Genomic DNA, 18,949 nt, shown 5'->3' with positions numbered 1-18,949 from the left:
TTTAAAAGACTCAATGATGAACTCAATGGACAAGATTTTAATATAAGCAATTTTGAAATACTTTTGCTATTACTCATACTATACTCCTCAAATTGCTGTAATTAGACACCGCATGTTTTGGAGGCTTTAGTAGATTCAGTAGGCTGGTAGGATTTTCAACTCATTCTTCAGTTTTACTGATTTCCAGAACTGGCAATCCACACAAGGAGAAATCATCCCAACTGCATTATTCATGGAATGTAGTGTCAGTATTAACAGTGTATAAAAAACTTGCAAGATAACTGATTTAGAAACTTTGGCACTTTTTGATGCTAAGTACTCTGTGTTTACACTTAATTTATTCCTACTTTTGATAGCATTTTCTTAACATTAATGTTCTACTTCCTATTTGATTGTTAGACCTTATTTGTTAATGGCTCTTGAAAACTCCTGTCTTCCATTCTCTATTTTAACACATATAAAATATTTAGCAAAGTTTTATAAATACAGGCATAAGAATACATATGGAATTCTTAGACTAAAATCTTAAATCCCAAAAGCTTAAAATAGATGATTTCTGTGCTAATAATCAAAGAGAACAGAACTCTTAAAATTTTGCTGTGTGAGGATCAATGCAAAAATCATCCTCTATTCCTTCCCTATATATTATGCTAGATATTATATGGAACTGTGAGGCATTTAGTAACTGATTTCTGGTATGCTATATTTTGAGTTTGAATTTTTCTAAATAAGATTTGTTCCTGGATAATTTGTAAATTTCACAATAGCATTTTCACTGAAGCAATATAATATATATTTCAAGCATACAAAAATTCAAGTTGAAGATACATTGGATCCATGATTGTTTTTAACTAAAAAACTTCAATTATTTTCCAGGAAAATATATTGGAGTAATACTAGACATGTGACAAAAAGAAAAATACAGTGACATGCTTCTAATGCATTGTTATTAATATCTTCATAGAGCAACACAGACTGATTTTAAGCAGATTATCATTAATGTACTAATTTTAAGAACGCAAAAGGAAATTAATTATTTAATACTGTTTGTGACAATCTCAGGGATTTAAATACTGAAGTAAGAAAAAAAAAATCTTAAAATACCTTTCCCTGGACCTTTGAAGTATCCCTTCAAATCCTCATAGAATTTCATCTGCAACTCATTGAACAGCCACTAGGTACAGAAAGCTGGACTAGGTTTTGAATGCAGTCGTCAAAAAAAAAGATCATCAGAAGCAATAATTTATATATACTTTTTTTTTTTTTTAACCAGAAGTGATAGGATAGAGAATGGAGTTGATGGGAAGTAATTTAGGTAGGGCAAATGACAGTGAAGAAAGCCTGGACTCGAGAGAAGGTGAGATCTGCCAGAGTTTGTATGGCTGGGACAGAGGTTACCAGTGGCAGAACATATGGTGCTCATTGGAGAGCTTTAAAGTCCCTCATCAGGAGTTTCCATTTAATTAGAGAAATAAACACATGTCACTGAACACTTAGAAGAAGAATAAAGAAGACATTATAGAACCTGGCACAATGCTTATAGAGTCAATAAATGTTTTTTGATCCCTGCCCAGCCAACAAATGGTCCTTGTTCAGAGTTTCAAAATCTCATATTAGTGTTGCTTAACAGTTTTAGAGATCTTAATAAAATAGCTATACAATGGTTATATAGACCAAAACAAGCAAGTAAACAGAAGCAAATTTATGTCTTTGTTAGAAATTTTCATCCTGTAAGCACATGCTTAGAAACCCTGATTCAAATCTAGGACATCAGACTAGCCAGGATACTGGGGATGCCACCAGAATTACCTGTAGGAGATGTTTCATACTTCCTTCCCTCCCCCTAAGGTCACCTGGCTTCTCTGCAACCACCCCCATGCTCCCAGCTGTTAATCACACCCACAAGGAAGAGCAAGTGCAGTCAACCTGACACCTGGATAATGACACCCTTGTCTCCATTCCTCAGGTATGACTGAGGTCAGTGTGGTCACCAGCCAGAAGCTGGCTCTGATACAGGCTGCAACAGGTTGTGCTTTACTGAGGCACTGCGCCCTAGCTAAGCTACTTGATTCTCAGGTGAAAGTCAATGTTAGTATGGGAGGGGAGAAGACATCATTTTTCACTGGCCACAGCAGAATGAATTCAGTGCTATTTGGAACTCTGAAGGCAAGGGCATGAAGTAAGGCAGTGCATGAACAATACTTGGCAGTAAAGGATTTCTTCCAAAAAGCTGGAGTAGCAAAAGGCAGGGATTTGAATCAAGAAAATGGCACAAAGATTTCAGGAAAGGCTCTTTGTGTTAAGGGTGAATGGGGCTGGAAAGGTACAATGAGGAAAATGGAAAAGGAAGAAAGATGAATCATACCAGATTTTTGACGAGCAACTGCTTCATGTAACCCACCTGTTCTCTTCCCATTCATGTGTGATAAATCATTGATGATCAATAATCAGGCACTGTAATACCTTTAAATGATATTTGTCTAAATGGACATTGAACTGAAATAATAAATTTGAGCAGCTATGGAGACTGGAAGATTTTTACAAGAAATGTTAAAGAAAAAATAATGTTGGGACCATTTTGCCTGTGCTGACACTCATTTCTGTGCAGTTTAGAGCAATTCAGCAGCTTCACCATAAGGTCTCTTGGTACTAGCTTGATCTCTCAAACCGTCAGTTTGATGTCAGAGCACTTAATAAATATTCCTTTTATGCAAAAATTCAGCAGACACTCCATCATCAAATCACCCAAATAACTAAACCAGCCACCATATCATTCTAACTTCCAATAATATTGCCAGTCGAATAATTTGGGATATATATGACCTCAGGCACTTAGGTATTTTCATTTATGAAGCGCTGTTCCTCATTACAAAAACAAAGAACCCCAAACAAGAATATTCTATCACTAAATTTTGTTGATTTTACCTCTCACCAGTAAACTTGCTGATTTCTTTCCATCTCTATCTCTGATAATGCTAATCCAAACCTCCATCATCTTCCCCCAGGATTTATGAAATAATTAGTCCTATTTGGTCTCCAAGTATCCGTTCTCATTCTTCCATCTGTTTTCCACAATGCAGCCACACAGCTATTTTCAAAAAGCAAATATGATTATGCCACTTCCTATTCATAGACTCTTGGAGAATCACCACAAACCTTAACATGGCCAACAGTCCTTACATGGTCTGGGCATCTCCTGTCCGCTGTTGTCATGCACCATGATCTCCCACACTCTCCTCTGCGTACATCTTTTCTGAGCTCCAGTACTTTTTCAATTACTGGAGTGCAGCATAGGGCCTTTGCATGTGCTGTTTCCTTCTGCTTGAAATATCTTCTCTCTTCCTGGTTTTTGCTTTATTATCTCCTATTCACACTTCAGACCTCAGGTCTCATTTGGCTTCCTTAGAGAATTCCTGCTACCTTAACTAGAACAAATTCTACTACATTCCCTCTTAACAGCAACATGCACCTCTCTTTCGTGGCACTCAATACAGTTGTCATTTTAAATTTCCTTCACTAATGATTTGATCCCTGAGTTCTCCACTGGATATAAGTTCTATAGTATCCTATGGGTTTAGCATAGGACCTGGCTTATAGTAGGTTTGGTCAGTACTAGCATTATTTGAATAAGGCAATAAATAAACACTTACAATTTATTCCTGTGTATGGATTAGCCAGCTAGGATATACTCCTTGGCTTCCACTAGGTGAAATAAGGTATTCTGAATTGGCGATTTCTACAATGATGGGTTTCTATTTCTAAATATTCTCTGTTAAAAAAAAAGTCCTCACCTACCCTTCCTTTTGTACACATGGGCCTGTGCATATGCACACTTACACACTTTTTTTTTTACTGTGTTAACTTCTCACAGTAGGTATCTGGTAGTCCTTGTTGGAAAGAGAAATGTACTTCTCACTGAATTAAGTATGGATACTTAAATCATACTTAGCAAACACAGCGTATGAAAATGTGTGCTCACTGTTTAATTTTTTAAAAGGGTAGAGCGAAATACTTGTTGAAAAGGGTGAGTTTTCCAATGAGTTTAAAACACTTCCAAATTTGAAGTTGGGATTCACTATTTTAATCTATAGTCTCCTGAAAAAATGTCAAGAATACCTTTCCAGCAGACAACATAAACCAACTTGAATCATGCATTATTTGAAGACAGCAATACATACATTGCTAAAGGAGGGTATGTGTACTTGCCCAAATAGTTATATCTACTCCTAAAATGTGTTATAATCAAAACTTGTGAGAGCAGCTCCCGGTACATGAAAGCACACTGAATCTAATGAGGACTCTCCGGTAAACTGTGGCAGAAAGTGCATTGGCCAGCATACTGATGCAGGTCACATCTGGTATTTTTTAATGTCACTTCAACATGCTGGAGTAATTGGCTCCTCTGTCTCCCTTGTAAGTTTCTCACTGCAGCATGGTGTGCAAGGAAGTACAGACAGCCAGTGCTGGAAAATGGGTAACAGCTATATGGAAACCCATCAAGAAGATGAAGAGTATTCACTTATCATTCAGCAAACAAATACCAGAAAGCAAAAACTCTATTATAATTTCACCTCATTTTCTTTGTGATGGTACGCATGACAATACAGTCAAAACATCAGGGTCTGGATACCTCGGTACGGAATTCCAAATACTCAGTTCAGTAGCAAATGTATTCCCTGAATGAATACTACCATTTGTCTACAATATAACATGTCTGAAATTGGGAAATGAAATTATAATAACAGATGCAAACGTGTCCCTTATTTACCACAAGAGGTTCTGATCTGGAGCACAGAACAGGAAATTTGAATTCAAAAGATATAATACACAGGGACTAGCGATACCCAGGATACTTACAGAAACAAAGAACAGGCCAGATTTTCATATGCTGCTTCTTTTTATTATCACCCCTGGATTCAAAGAAGGCTCATGACATTCCACCAAGTGATAACAAGAAAGCACTCCTCCTAGGCTGTGGGGGAACTTACCACATCCCTGTGTTCTCCTTCTTTAGGGGTAAGGATGACGGACAGCAAAATGATTCCAAGGTAGTGGTCAGGATAATGAGGATCTTTCAGTGTTAGGGTCACATCTGTGGGCCTATGATATACAATATTAAGATTGTAAACCATCATTAAATATATAAGCCAAAAATATATTTTATATTGACAATTTATTATTTTTAAGAAGAAAATAAATTTTGTTTTCTTTTACTTTCCTGGTCCAATTTCTATTGTTATTAAAACATCATTAATGCACTCTTATCCAATAAATTGTGGACCAACTGGGTGTACTTGGATTCACTGTGTAAGTCTCAGTCCTTTCTGTGGTTCTAGAAAGCTAAGAAACTATAAAAGTATAGAGAAATGTACAAGTGCCTTCTTTATAATCTCTAAACACACAGAGAGCCAGATATTTTCTATAAATTTGAGTCCAACAACTAAATGAGGGTCATTTACAGACCACTACATGATTTAGAATAAAGAGATGAGTGGTAAAAGAGGAAAAGATAATACATAACTTGCCTTATATGCATCATAGACATATTTCCTTATTGTGTAATTATTTTTAACAGAGTCCATTGTTTAAAATAATGCTACTATATTTTTTTGTCTGTTTAAACCTATGCCTAAACAATTTTTAGATTCAGAAACACAAGGAAACCACTACTTGGTCAAGTTGGTGAATACTTAGAAGGCTTTAGAATTAAGTATGTCTGAAGAAGAGATTATGAATTACTCGGTATTACCCAAAATAATTTTAGAAAATAATGCCAACCACACATTGAACTGACAATGTGTAGCTAATATCTTATTTCCATATCTCAATTAAACATATATTTCAATTTTAACAAATGTATGTTAAGCATTACAGTGTATATGCATATACTATATATATACATATATGTTTGATATATATTTTGATTTGGTTCATTTATTGAACAAATAGGAGTTCATGCCCCTCCACCCCCAATAAACCTAAGGGACTGTGGAATATTTGACACAAAACCTGAATCTTTAAATGTTGGCAAATTAGGAACGTTCCCTTACTTGCTCAGTCACTTATTCATTTCATTCACAAAACATATATTAAACACATATGAAATACCACACACTGTGGTAAATCTTGGGTAAAACCAGAGGTTAAGATCAGTGATAATATCATTATCTTTAGGGAGCTTAATAATTAGTAAATGCTACAGTTGGAATCTAGTACTGGGGAGAGGGCTTGATGGGGAAAGCTGGTCCAAATAAAAATTTTCAATCCTGGCTGCATATAAGAATCCACTGGGAAGCTTTAAAAAAGTATATATTCCTGAATTCTACCCATGATGACCCTGGTTCTATAGATCAAGGTTGGGTCTGGAAATTTATATTGTTTATGAAGCTCTCTAAGTGATTTTCCCATACAACCAGGATTGAGAACCAAAGATACTTTTAAAAAAAAGTTTTTTTAACATTTATTTATTATTGAGAGACAGAGAGACAGACAGTGAGCAGGGGAGGGGTAGAGAGAGGGGAGACACAGAATCTGAAGCAGGCTCCAGGCTCTGAGCTGTCAGCACATAGCCCGACTTGGGTCTCAAACTCACTGTGAGGTCATGACCTGAGCTGAAGTCAGTCGCCTAACCAACTAAACCACCCAGGCGCCCGAACCAAAGATACATTTTAAGGCTAAGGTATTATAATACTAGGAAACTTTTACATGATGCTTAAAGTCAAGGAATAATGTTATGAAAAAGATGAACTGTTTTCCAATGCCAGAGGTTTTTTTTGTTTGTTTGTTTTTAAGTAGGCTTCATGCCCAGCATGGAGTTCAACACGGGGCTTAAACTCACAACCCTGAGATCACTAGTCAAATACTTCACTGGCTGAGCCACCCAGGTGCTCCCCAGTGTCAGAAGTTTTAACTGAAACATGAAAAATTAGATTGATAATATACATGTTATAACAGTCGTGATACAAGTGGATCCAATATCAATTTAGATACAACTAATCACCGTGGTTTGACAGCAACAACTTGTTCCTTTCATTTTAACAAATTCATGTTAAGCATTATAGAATGTATGTAAATACTATACATAGATACATGTTTTTATATGGAGTTACAATTTGATTTGGTTCATTTTCCTATAGTGAGTACATATAAAATTAAAAGAAAACTTACTATATTTTTATAATGATTACATGATAAAGATTTAAGAACATTTTCAATTGCTTGATGATGATGATGATGATGATGATTTTCTCTCAAAGTAAAACTTTAATGCATTACAGATAGCATAAGTATTTATATGGCTAGTATTATTATCCATTTATCTACACCTAGGGACTATTGATTTATACACAGAATGTAATGGTATACACCATCATGTGGTTTTAAAAAGTAGTAATTTGGTGTTTACATAGTTTTGGGAGGAAGGAATGATTAAATACATAAAATAAGTAGAGTGGCAAAATAAACACCAAATGCTTGGATAAATGTCTTTTTATTTTCTTAATCATCTCATATTTTTCCATTTAAGGTTATTTTTCATCAATGATTTATCTTTAATAGGGAAAAAGAGAGATTTATGCTCTGTGATTAAATGCAGCGGTTTGCATATCCTTTAGCAGAAATCTATACAGAAAATAGTTGTGGCCTTTATAGAACACCACAGCCCATTGAGCTGGAGCTCAGTCTTCATGGTAACGGATGACATAAAACACTATCTTGGATGGGGCGCCTGGGGAGCTTCGTTAAGTATCTGCCTCTTGATTTCCGCTAAGGTCATGATGTCAGTTTGTAAGATAGAGTCCCTGTCACAGGCTCTGTGTTGACAGCATGGAGCCTGCTTAGGATTCTCTCTCCCTACCTCTCTCTGCCCCTCCCCCACTCACTCTTGCATGTGGGCTCTCTCTCTCAAAATAAATAAATAAACTTAACAACAACAACAACAACAACAACAACACTATGTAGGAAACTTCCTTCCACTGTGGTGAGTGGGAGGCCAGCAATCACCCACATTCTATCATTAGGTCAGCCTGCGCTAAGCTCTTGACTGGAATAGAGAACATGCAGGAAGTCCAGAAAAGTCTGCTCTTTGGTCCAGTCCATGGCAAAAATGGCTTTTGGAAGACCAATAAGCTGCCAGTGTGCTCAAGCTTAGCTGACTATGATACATAAGGGGGTTCTACTATTTCTGTTTAATTTGCATTTAAAATATAAAGTAGCGATCTGGCCCATTTCTCTGCTCCCCTGTTTTCCACTGCTCCTGCCACATCACGTACATAATCACATGAAACACCTTAAAACCATCAAAGAAGATCTCACAGCTTCCTTTGCAACCTATCCCAGTACTGCTTGACCCTTTTAAAACGTATTTTTTTCCTTCTGTAGTATTAATCAATTCTTAGCTTCCAGTTGAAGTGCATTTAAAAAAAATATAAGCCCATAATTAGGTGCCAGGTATGACTAATACTAGTAATAATTCTATAGCTTTACAACTAGTCAAGCAATAATAAACTAATGTGACTGAGGAAATACAACTAATCTTTCTTCATGTTTGAGGCACTCCTTGGTAACCTAGGATCACCAGTGATGGCAAAATTAGACTGTCCTTGGGCTCAGGTGATAAGAGAGTAGCTGTTTTTGAGGCAAAGCACATGTTTTATTTCCTGTATGGTAGCCTGATTCTTAAACTAGTCATTTCTATTTACATGCATAATCTACTTTATGTCCCACTACAACCATATCAGCAACATGGAAGTAAGGAATTTGTCTTTTATCTCTAGATTGCTGGTGCTTAGTACAGTGCTGGGGGATAGATCAGGTGTCCTAGACTTTTTCTTCCAAATAACTGTTGTTGAATAAGATAATCAAGGAAGATGCTATTATTTCCACTGGGTAGATAAAAAAGATGTATTTGAAAAAGGCTGGCTAGCATTATGGCTCACAACAATAAATGAGAGAAGAGTGTCTAGAACCCAGATCGGCTGTCACTCCATTTATACAGGCCCAGCTTCACAACAAGAGGCAGTGATATAACAGTGGCTCAAAAGTTACCTGTTTAACTCCAGTTGTGTGAGATCCAGAAAGGCTGAGCCCATAAAGTCATCCTGTAGTCCAAAATCATAGTCAAATACCTGAGAAGCCAAAGAGACAAAGCATTATTAGAAATAATTACAATATAGCTTTAAATGAAAATACCTTGACTATAAAATATTGGTTGTCTATGTCATCAAAAACAGTGAAACTTCCTAATATTTTTACAAATTTCTTTGTTTGAGGGGCACCTTGGTGGCTCAGTTGATTAAGCGTCTGACTCGATTTCAGTTCAGGCCGCAATATTACGGTTTTGTGAGTTTGAGCTCCACATTATGCTTTGCACTGACTCTATAGAACTTGCTTTGGATTCCCTTTCTCTCGCTCTCACTCTCTCTCTCTCTCTGCCCCTACCCAGCTAGTGCTCAGTCTCTCTCAAAATAAATAAATAAACTTCAAAAAAATTTTCTTTGTTTGAAATGTTAGGGTCTCACAAAATATTCAAAGGAAATTGCATTTTTACTTAAAATTGTTATTTATATCAAATAGAACTTTAAGGAAGATGAATAACAAAATCAAGGAAAATATAGTAAATCATCAAAAATCTGAGGAACCCAGGCTTAGAATATTTTCCCCATATTATAGAAGGGATATTAGCATTACTGGAAGGAAAAATAAGTGAGTATGAAATTCAACAAATATGTCTTCCATAGTGGGCTCTTGGTGATGAGTATATGATTCTAATTCCTTCGTGTTTTTCAGGTCACTGTAGATAAATTCTGTGATATTATAGGACAATGTCTTTTGAAATATACAAATAAGTTAAAATTGAAGTGTTGTTATTAAAAAATTTTGTAAAGTCATATTAAGGTTAAGTCAAATTTAGTTTTTATCATCACAAGGAAGACTAGGAAACAATATTAATGTAACTACCAACAACAATCAGAAAGGAAAAGAGAATGTGTTTCTATTTATTTATCCAGTATCTTCTTTGTGCCTTTTATGGTTCTTATTCATACTATGATAAATAAAAAAGTATTGTCCCTGATCTCTTGGACCCTGCATTTAAGAGCTGAGACAGTGTATACAAACCCAAATAGATAAATACACTTCAGTGATGAGCACTGTGGCACAAAAGTCTAAGGGGGTGTGTTGGAAGCTGCTATTTTAGATAGGGAGTCCAGGAAGGCCTCGTGCAGGAAGTGTGTCATGTAGAGATCAGAATGACGAGAAGGATTAGGCCGGTTTGGGAAGATCATTCCCAGGCAGAAGAAACAGCAAATGACCAACACACGCAATGGTCATCAAGAAGTCAGTGTGGTTGAAGCAGAGTGAGAAATATGGAGAGTGGAAAGAAGAAGGCTGAAGAGACAGCTCAGAGCTAGATCAATTAGGGCCATTTTCGAAAGACTCCAAGAAAATGGGAGTTGGCTAACTTCCATCCATTCATTAGTTTTGCTACTCATTCTTTCCTCAGTCAATATTGATTAAGTATTTATTAGGTACCAGACAATATGCTAGGCATAAACAGGGGTGAGCAAAGCTGACATCATCAATGCTTACAGTTTAGTAAAGGAGACAGATGTTAAACAAGGAAGTGCACAGGTGATATGTAATTCCAACTTTTGATAAGTATTGTAAAGAAAAGAACAGCATTTGAAAAAAAATAACAATAGAGATCAGGGAAATCTTTTAAGATGGAAGAAAGATGCTAGTAGATGAAGTTTGGAGCTGTGCTTCTGGATCTTTTCAAACAGAAAATCTTTGTATTGCACATTGCAGTAAATGAGCATGGACAAGTAAGCCAGCTCTTGAAAGGATCAACCAGGCCATGGAACTCTCCAGGATGTGAGAATCCATTAGGCTGAGAGAATTTAGCACAACTGGGCTCAGTAGTTAGAAAACTTGAAGCAGAGGGAACAATATGTACAGCAGCCTGCATCCTTGGTTTTTCTCCAGTATTAACAGCCTTTGATTTAAAAAAAACCTTAATATGTAAAAAAATTGATATTTAAATAAAAAGATAAATACTTTGCATTATAAAAGGACTCTTAAGTTTGAAGTCATAAGGGGATTTACTTAAGTGATAAGTTCCCCTAATGCCTTCTAAATTATTCAATTCACAGTCATTTGATTTACATACAACCTTTCAGGAGTACATTTGTTATAGAAAGCACAGTGCTCCTATAATAGACATTCTCCTTGATCAATTACACCTCTGAGATCTAGTCATGTACCCAGTGGCATATCACATGAATACACTGCCACGTCTCAGGCAACGGACACCTCACTGTTTGCAAGTGGCTACAAATACTGTATTTTACAACATAAAATTTATACTCAAAATTAAACAAATTTCTCTTATGCAATCTCTTCTAATTGTATCACCCTAAAGCTAAAACTCTTAGGGACTATAGTGATAGTCAAACAACATCTGGGGTACACACATACATGTGAAGTGGAGAGCTGTGAATCCAGTGAACTGGCTAGAGGAGACAGTCCAAATGGGTGATTCAACATTTGAACTTTCTTAACTCTCGTGGTGAAAGTTTTTCCTCCAGTCCTAATGCTAGGTGCTTACTTTAGTTTCCTCCTATTCATTGGTAAATGCATAACCATGGGAAAGAATGTAAAAACTAGAATCCATTCATTAATGAAATTATTAGCTTTGCGACTTGGTTCCAAGCTCTATAAACTACCTGTCAGAAGGAGCATTGCTTTAGGGAAAGTTTCAGAAATACAGAACATAGAGAAGAGATAAAACAGGAAAAGATACTCCCACTGTTGGGGCACCTGGATGGCTCAGTCAGTTAAGTGTCCAACTCTTGATATCAGCTCAGGTTGTGATCTCATGGTAGTGATCTGAGGGTCGTGAGACTGAGCCCCATGTCGGGCTCTGTGCTGAACATGGAGTCTGCTTGGGATTTTCTCTCTCCCTCTCTCTCTATCCCTGCCCCCTCCAATAAATAAATAAACTTAAAAAAAAAAAGAAAAGAAAAGGTACTCCCACTGCAATAACAACAAGCACAGTGAACACTGATTAATGTTTATTCAATATTTACTATCCATTAGGCACTGTTATCTGTTAAACATATTATGGAGATTCTGAAATTTATGTTGTATAGAACTCAGTGAACAGGGTATTGTTGTTTCCATTTTTCAGATAAGGAATCCAAAGCTTATAAAGTTTATGTCACTTCCCCCCAAAACTCGGGGCTTTGAAGAGGTCGGATTCAGATTCAGTTGTGCAAGATACTCTGTTCAGAATAGAACACATTTAAATTTAGCAAATACGAGTTGGGTACCCACTGTGAGGGAAGCACTGTGAATTCACATGTGAACAGGTTAGATGGGATACTTGCCTTCACACATCTCCTGGGAGAGGTGGAAACCTTAGATAACATTAGATAAAAGTTGCTTGGTTTCCATAACATCTCTCTTCATTCTCACGTGAGTTTAGAACAAAAAATGTTTTATTCTAATAAATGAATTTATTTAGCATCTTGATTTAATTGCCTCCCCTGAAAAATTGCAACAGGGAGTACACCAGCTAAAATGTTCTTGGAAATCAGTAACAGAAAGCTCAGCTCCCACAAATGGGAATTTGTTAGCTCAAATGACTGGAATGCCCAAAGGTAATTATGACTTCAGTGGAGTTTTCAATTGCCAGTTCAAATGATTCATATATTTATTCATTCAGTTACGTGAGAAATATTTGTTTAGCATCTACAATGTGCCAAGTATTGTTCTAGGCACTGGAAATACAGCAGTGAACAGAACAAAGTTTCTGATTTCTTGGGGCTTACATTTAGGGGAGCTGCAGATAATAAACGAATGCATGACAGGTAGTGATAAGTGCCATGGGGAAAAATATCTCAGGGTATGGGAGTGATGGGAACTGCTATTTATGTTTCAGAGAACAATCAGAGAGAGTGGCCTTTGAATAAAGATGCATAATGGGAATAGGATATGGAACAGGACCCAGATCACGTAATGTGACCCAGGATCTAAGATTCTATGAAGAAAATATGTCCATGACTCATTTTCATACTCAGGCAGCTTCAAAATAACCGTTTCACTATACAAGAATAATTAAACTCAAAATCGTAGGACTGACATTGTAACGCAAAGAAAAAAGAAAACCTAACTGGGGCCATTGCAATTAGTCATCTTTAGTAGAAAATACAAGTTATGTTGCATAGTTACTGGGTGGACATAGGAAACCCTAAATCTCTCTAAGTCTCACTCACCTATGTAATGGGGATGAGGAAAGTCATTTGTCAGGTATTTTGAGGATTACATGAGATAAAGTAGGCCTTGTGCCTCGCATGGTGCTCAAGAAATGGCAGTTATTATAGTGAAAATGTGACCAGAGATTCTATCTTCCCAAGACTCAGTAACCTCCTATGTTCTTTGCCCAAAAACCAAAAGCAAGTACAGTCACATTTTTTTGTTTCCTTGTTTTGTTTTGCTATTGATTTTTGTTGTTGTTGCTAAAATAGTTGAGATTTTTGATTCATGCATTTAGGAAGTACTTTTGAACCACACAAAACATCTAAGATGACACAAGCATCTAACTTTGGAATAATTTGGTTTGGATGCTGCGCGGTTTAGGGTTGGAAACGTTTTCTTCCAATTACTCAGGTGTTTCCATTTATAAGTCTAGAAAAGTAGCTCCCTCCCTACCCAAGCAGTGCATCAGAATAACCTATTGTGTTTCAAAAGTACAGAAGATTGGACTCTACCATACGGCCCTAAATCAAAGTCTGTAGGGAAGACACTTGAACATCTGGATTCTTACACACACATACACACACACACACACACACACACACACACACACACACAAAACAAAAACAAAAAAAAAGCAGCTTCATGGTAATTCTGATGTACAGCCAGGGTTGACTATCATTGGTATATGACATTCATTTAGGGCCCTTAAAACCTACTCAGAAATAATTTGGCATAAGATATATGGTGCTTAACTTGAACCATGCTGAAGAATGTTTCAATTTTAAATCTTTTAAAAAAATTTTTAATGTTTATTTTTGAGAGAGACAAACAGAGAGAGAGAGAGAGAGAGAGAGAGAGAGAGAGAGAATCCAAAGCAGGCTCCAGGCTCTGAGCTGTCAACACAGAGCCAGTCATGGGGCTTGAACTCACGAACTGTGAGATCATACCTGAGCTGAAGTCAGACACTTAACCAACTGAGCCTCCCAGGCATTCCATCAATTTTAAATCTTAAGCCTGGATATATATGAGTTATTTAAGGAAATGTCAACTTTGGTAAAATGACAGTCTTAGACACAGTAATCTGATCCCAAACAGAATCGCCTTCCTCATTATCAAAACCTTTCTATTAGTTAGAAAAGCACTCCAATCTAATACCCAGATTTTTAGCCTGTGATTAGGCCAAACAAGCAGCAATTTATACAACCATTTCCCCTTTATATTGCTTCTCTCTTTTCCACTATAACTCTGGGTGTTCACTGTGTAACTTGAATAATAGTGTCAGTGAAATGAAAATTGAAAATTTAATTCAATTCAGCTGAAATGGATGCTGAATTTACCCTCTTATCTAAGATGTGTGCCTGAGCAGGCATCCCTGTGGCTACCGACCAGGCTCCAGTGGCTCTTGTCTCAGTTAAAACTACTGCATTTAAACCCCCAGCTTCTACTACGACCTTATAAGTATATTTCAAGTCCATTCCTATAGACTTGTTTTTATCTGCCCTTACTGTAAAGTCATTTGGAACTGAAGGAATAGTCTTATTAAAATTAAAAGCTATAGGAATTCTAACCAATTGGAATGTATGTTATTTTTTATTTTGTGTCTAATTTTTTTTAAATGACAGTTCCAAGATTTTTGGAGGGAAAAATCTGTTTTTGCTAGAAATGGTATAAGCACTGCAACTTTAATGTGATTTTATAATCTTGGCTCAGAAGTGAATTTTGTTTCCCTTGGTAACCTTTACATTGATAGAAATCAGATTACAGGGCACATATAAGCTTCTTTTTCCTTTAACTACAGACGGGAGGGTTGTAGACAGTATTTTCTAACCATCTAGTACATGGATGCATTTTCATATTGCCTGTCAGTACAGAATCAGTTAGTCCCTAAGAAATCTTTCAGGGAAGATTAATCTCCCAGTACATAGGATATGGGCATCATATCAAAATCAAGTCAGTCAATCACACATGGCTATGGAGAGACAATGAAAATAAAGCAATGTTCATGAAATTCTTAAAATATTCCCACCAGTGTTTTTGATTTAGGTCTCTGTGTATGCAAGGTTAGGCAAAAAGCAGATAACATAAAAAGTGAAAAAAAGAAAGCAAAAAATTAGAGACTTTTTTCAAAAGATGCCCTATGCATTTCATAGAAAACAAAAATCAAATGAAAAATACGAAAGCATATTTAGAAGCATAAGTATTACATAAAAATATTGTCATTTTATGTTTGTACACGAAAGACCAGTATAATTTCTACTTAATCATTTTTCTTAGGTAGAAATGTACGAAAGTGACAAATATTTTATAATTCATTATGTATCTTTTTCTGTATAGTACAAGTTAAGTCGTGACTACATGATGCCGTACTTTGAAAACTCAACGTGGTAAATAAACAAAAAAAAACAAAAACAATCTTTGGGGTCTCTCTCCTAGCTTTTGGCTTATACAGTGGTTGTTAACCAAGGCTTTGGGCCTGTATGTAGTATCACTGTCTCTAATGGCACAAGTATATGCGTGGACATATTCTCTCCCAAACCAAAAAAAAAAAATTTTGCCACCACTTTTTTTCTGTGTACTACAGACTTTTGTTTATTTTTGAGCCTATTGTGATATTCCTTTCCAAATATCCATTTTGACATTTAGATTTCTACAGAGATGAATATTCATTCTCAAGCTCAAGAGAATAGCAAAAGAAATTAACTGTAATTTTGAGAAGTTTATTTCTTAATCCTTTGAAAGCCTGGAGATCCACATGGTTCTGTTGTGGAGTAATATCCCATTAAAGAAACAGATACACAGTAAAAGTAATAAAGAATAAATCTTGTTCCTTCCATGATTTTTCTCATAAGGACCTTAAACAAGATCCAAATGGTTCAGTTCAATCCTTAGTAACCCCCGCTTTCCTCTCCTGTCCATCATCCCCATGGCCACAGCTACCCCAACTCATCTCTTCCAAACCTCCCTAGAAATAAAATTTCCTTTACATACCATTTATATGTATTTTTAATTCCTTTTACAACTTCTATCTCAGTTCTTTATTACAAAGGCACTCCCTTTTTTCTCACGTAGATATTTCTTTCTCTCTAGAAGTGGAGAGGAGGGACGAAAAGCATCTCCAACTCTGAAGATCTTCCCTTTGGTGGGAGGAAGGTTGGCCATGAATATTGCCACATTAATAATACTTATGCTGTCACTCATTATATGTTAAAAGACAGTTCATGAATTCTATTTAATTGATTTTCTTTAGCCAATGTCCACTCGAGACTATTTCTTTTATTTTTTTAATTAAAAATTTTAGAAGTTTATTTATTTATTTTGAGAGAGAGAGAGAGCACTGAAGGGGCAGAGAGAGAGGGAGAGAGAGAGAATCCCAAGCAGTCTCCCCACTATCAGCACGGAGCCCAATGTGGGGCTGGAACCCATGAACTGTGAGATCATGACCTGAGCTGAAATCAAGAGTGGGTCACTTTACCCACTGAGCCACCCAGGTGCTCTGAGACTGTTTCTTATGCAAATATGGATCTATTCTCCTATAATGACTTCTAGAAATTTACCAACTATGTCCTTAGAAGATTCTCTTCTCACCAATCTTAAAAACTGTTCTACTATGGTTATTTTAAGACTAATCAAGTGCAGTAATGAGAAGGGGAAAGAGTGGAATAAGGAGTTGGATCTGTACCTGACTGTGAACATTCAACTGAGGTAATTCACTACCTTCAGACCAGTCAGTTCTGCTCTTATTTTAATAAAATCCTCATTACTTTTTTTCCCCCTTTCTGTGTAGAAGAGAAACAAATGGAGGCAATATAAATGAAGAGTTGATGGGAATGAGGATGCCTAGAGGTTGCTCAAAGAGTGATTATATGAGATTTTTGGCTCAAGTGCCAGTTGCAAAATGTGGTTATTATGGTAAAAATAGAAAAAGGTTTGGTCACTGAGTGGATAGTCAGAACACAGGAACCACAAAGAGTGTCTACAAATATGAATTAGATACAGAAAAAGTATCTGGAGACATGGATTAAAGAGAAGTTAGGTAGGAAAATAAAATAAATTTCCTGGGGCGCCTGGGTGGCTCAGTCAGTTAAGCGTCTGACTCCAGCTCAGGTCATGATCTCATGGTTTGTGAGTTTGAGCCCTGCATTGGGCTCTGTGCTGATAGCTCAGAGCCTGGAATCTGCTTCAGATTCTGTGTCTCCCTCTCTCTCTGCCCCTCCCCTGCTTGCACTCTGTCTCTCTCTCTCTTTCTCCAAAACAAATAAACATTTAAAAAAATTTAAAAAACAAAACAAGGAATCTCCTTAAGTTCTTAAAAAAAACAAAAACAAAAACAAAAAACAAAACTACATCAAGTGAGAGGAAACACTCTTTTTTTTTTCTTTCCATTTTTGGATATCTTTATCCTTCTCATCTTTCAAGGAAAATATTTTGTTTGCAACCAGTAATGGTAGATCCCCTGATATAATTCTTGGACAAAAAGACTAGGTTCTGTGTAAGCTTTCCTTCTTGCTAGATTTTATGGAGACTTGTTTATATATATTCCCAGAGTGTGCTAAATCATTTAACTTCGCCAAACAGGAGAAGATGGAGTCCATAATCCTCCTACGTGACTGGCAATAGAACTGTCCTGAAGAAAAATGCTCCCACGCTTCCCCTCCCCTCTATTTCGTTTCTGTCACACCATCAACAGGTTAGAGTTGTGCACAGCAGAATTTATCTCTCGTGAAAAATCTCATCAGACAAGGATACATGATAGAAAACCATCAAACAGCGAGTTTTATGTCATTGCATTAGGGAAAAACAAATAACTGGCTCACCTTTATATACAACGGTTCCCTAAGATGCTCAACAAGAATGCAAGCTTTCTCCTCCCATATGGGATTGAGGTTCTTGTGTATTATTTTACTTCTAAAAACTTCTTTTCCTCCAATTTTAAACTTCACGTATGGATCACTTGTCCCTGTTAAAGAGATACAGATTGATTCATGTTAATCATGCCTTTCGTTGGAAGCAAGAGAATAGCTCATTTAAACATAAGGAAGTATTTAAAGGAATAAAAGTTAAATAAAGCTTATCACATGGGAAAATAAAGGTTAAGGTTTTTTTCCTAAAATTCTCCTTAAATTTTAAAGGGACAGTATATAATACTATTAAATCTAAGTAATAATAATAATAATGGTAATTATTTTTTTTCTGATCTTTACATGGTAACCCTGTCCTGATATTTAAAAACCTCTATTGCATGCTGCATATGTCAATTTAATTCATATTATAAATGACAGAGATGAATCTGACATTTCTCTTGGTATCATCTGGTCAACTACAAAAAGATGATCCAGCATCTTGACCTAACTGACTAGTTTTAGACTTAAATATGCTGCTCAAACTTTATACTAGTGTGATGGGCTTAAGGAAAGGTGAGTCACAAACTAGACTTTAAATTCATCTTTGGTCCCACATTCTCTCTTGCTCAGAATTTTCAATTTTAGAATGCTAGGAAAGGTTGGAGGTCTCAGAGTAAGGCATTGGGGGAAGGGGACAACTGCTTATTAAATCATCTGCCAACTTCATATTAACCCTGCACACCTCCCAAGCTCCCTATGATAATAAAGAAAATCAGAGCTAGGGGTGCCCGGGTGGCTCCAGGTGGTTAAGCGTCCGACTTCAGCTCAGGTCATGATCTCGCAGTTCGTGG

The 18,949-nt window shown here is 36.4% G+C and overlaps 1 protein-coding gene across 11 annotated transcripts in view; it reads right to left on the bottom strand.

Moving 5' to 3' along the window:
- Positions 1-18,949, bottom strand: part of MCTP1 (multiple C2 and transmembrane domain containing 1) — a 530,890-nt gene that overhangs the window by 223,105 nt on the left and 288,836 nt on the right. For all 11 annotated transcript variants that reach the window (XM_019428810.2, XM_019428809.2, XM_019428806.2 and 8 more), the window contains exons 3-5: positions 18,072-18,214; positions 9,046-9,125; positions 4,989-5,100 (exon numbers count right to left, since the gene is read on the bottom strand). In XM_019428810.2, coding sequence (XP_019284355.1) covers positions 4,989-5,100; positions 9,046-9,125; positions 18,072-18,214 — 335 coding nt within the window. The remainder of the gene's footprint in view (positions 1-4,988; positions 5,101-9,045; positions 9,126-18,071; positions 18,215-18,949) is intronic.

This window comes from Panthera pardus, unplaced genomic scaffold (genome assembly GCF_024362965.1).
Source record: "Panthera pardus isolate Hobbes unplaced genomic scaffold, ASM2436296v1 HiC_scaffold_2, whole genome shotgun sequence".
Taxonomy (NCBI): Eukaryota; Metazoa; Chordata; class Mammalia; order Carnivora; family Felidae; genus Panthera; species Panthera pardus.
Note: the sequence above shows the minus strand (reverse complement) of the source record. Positions and strands in the feature narration are given on the sequence as shown.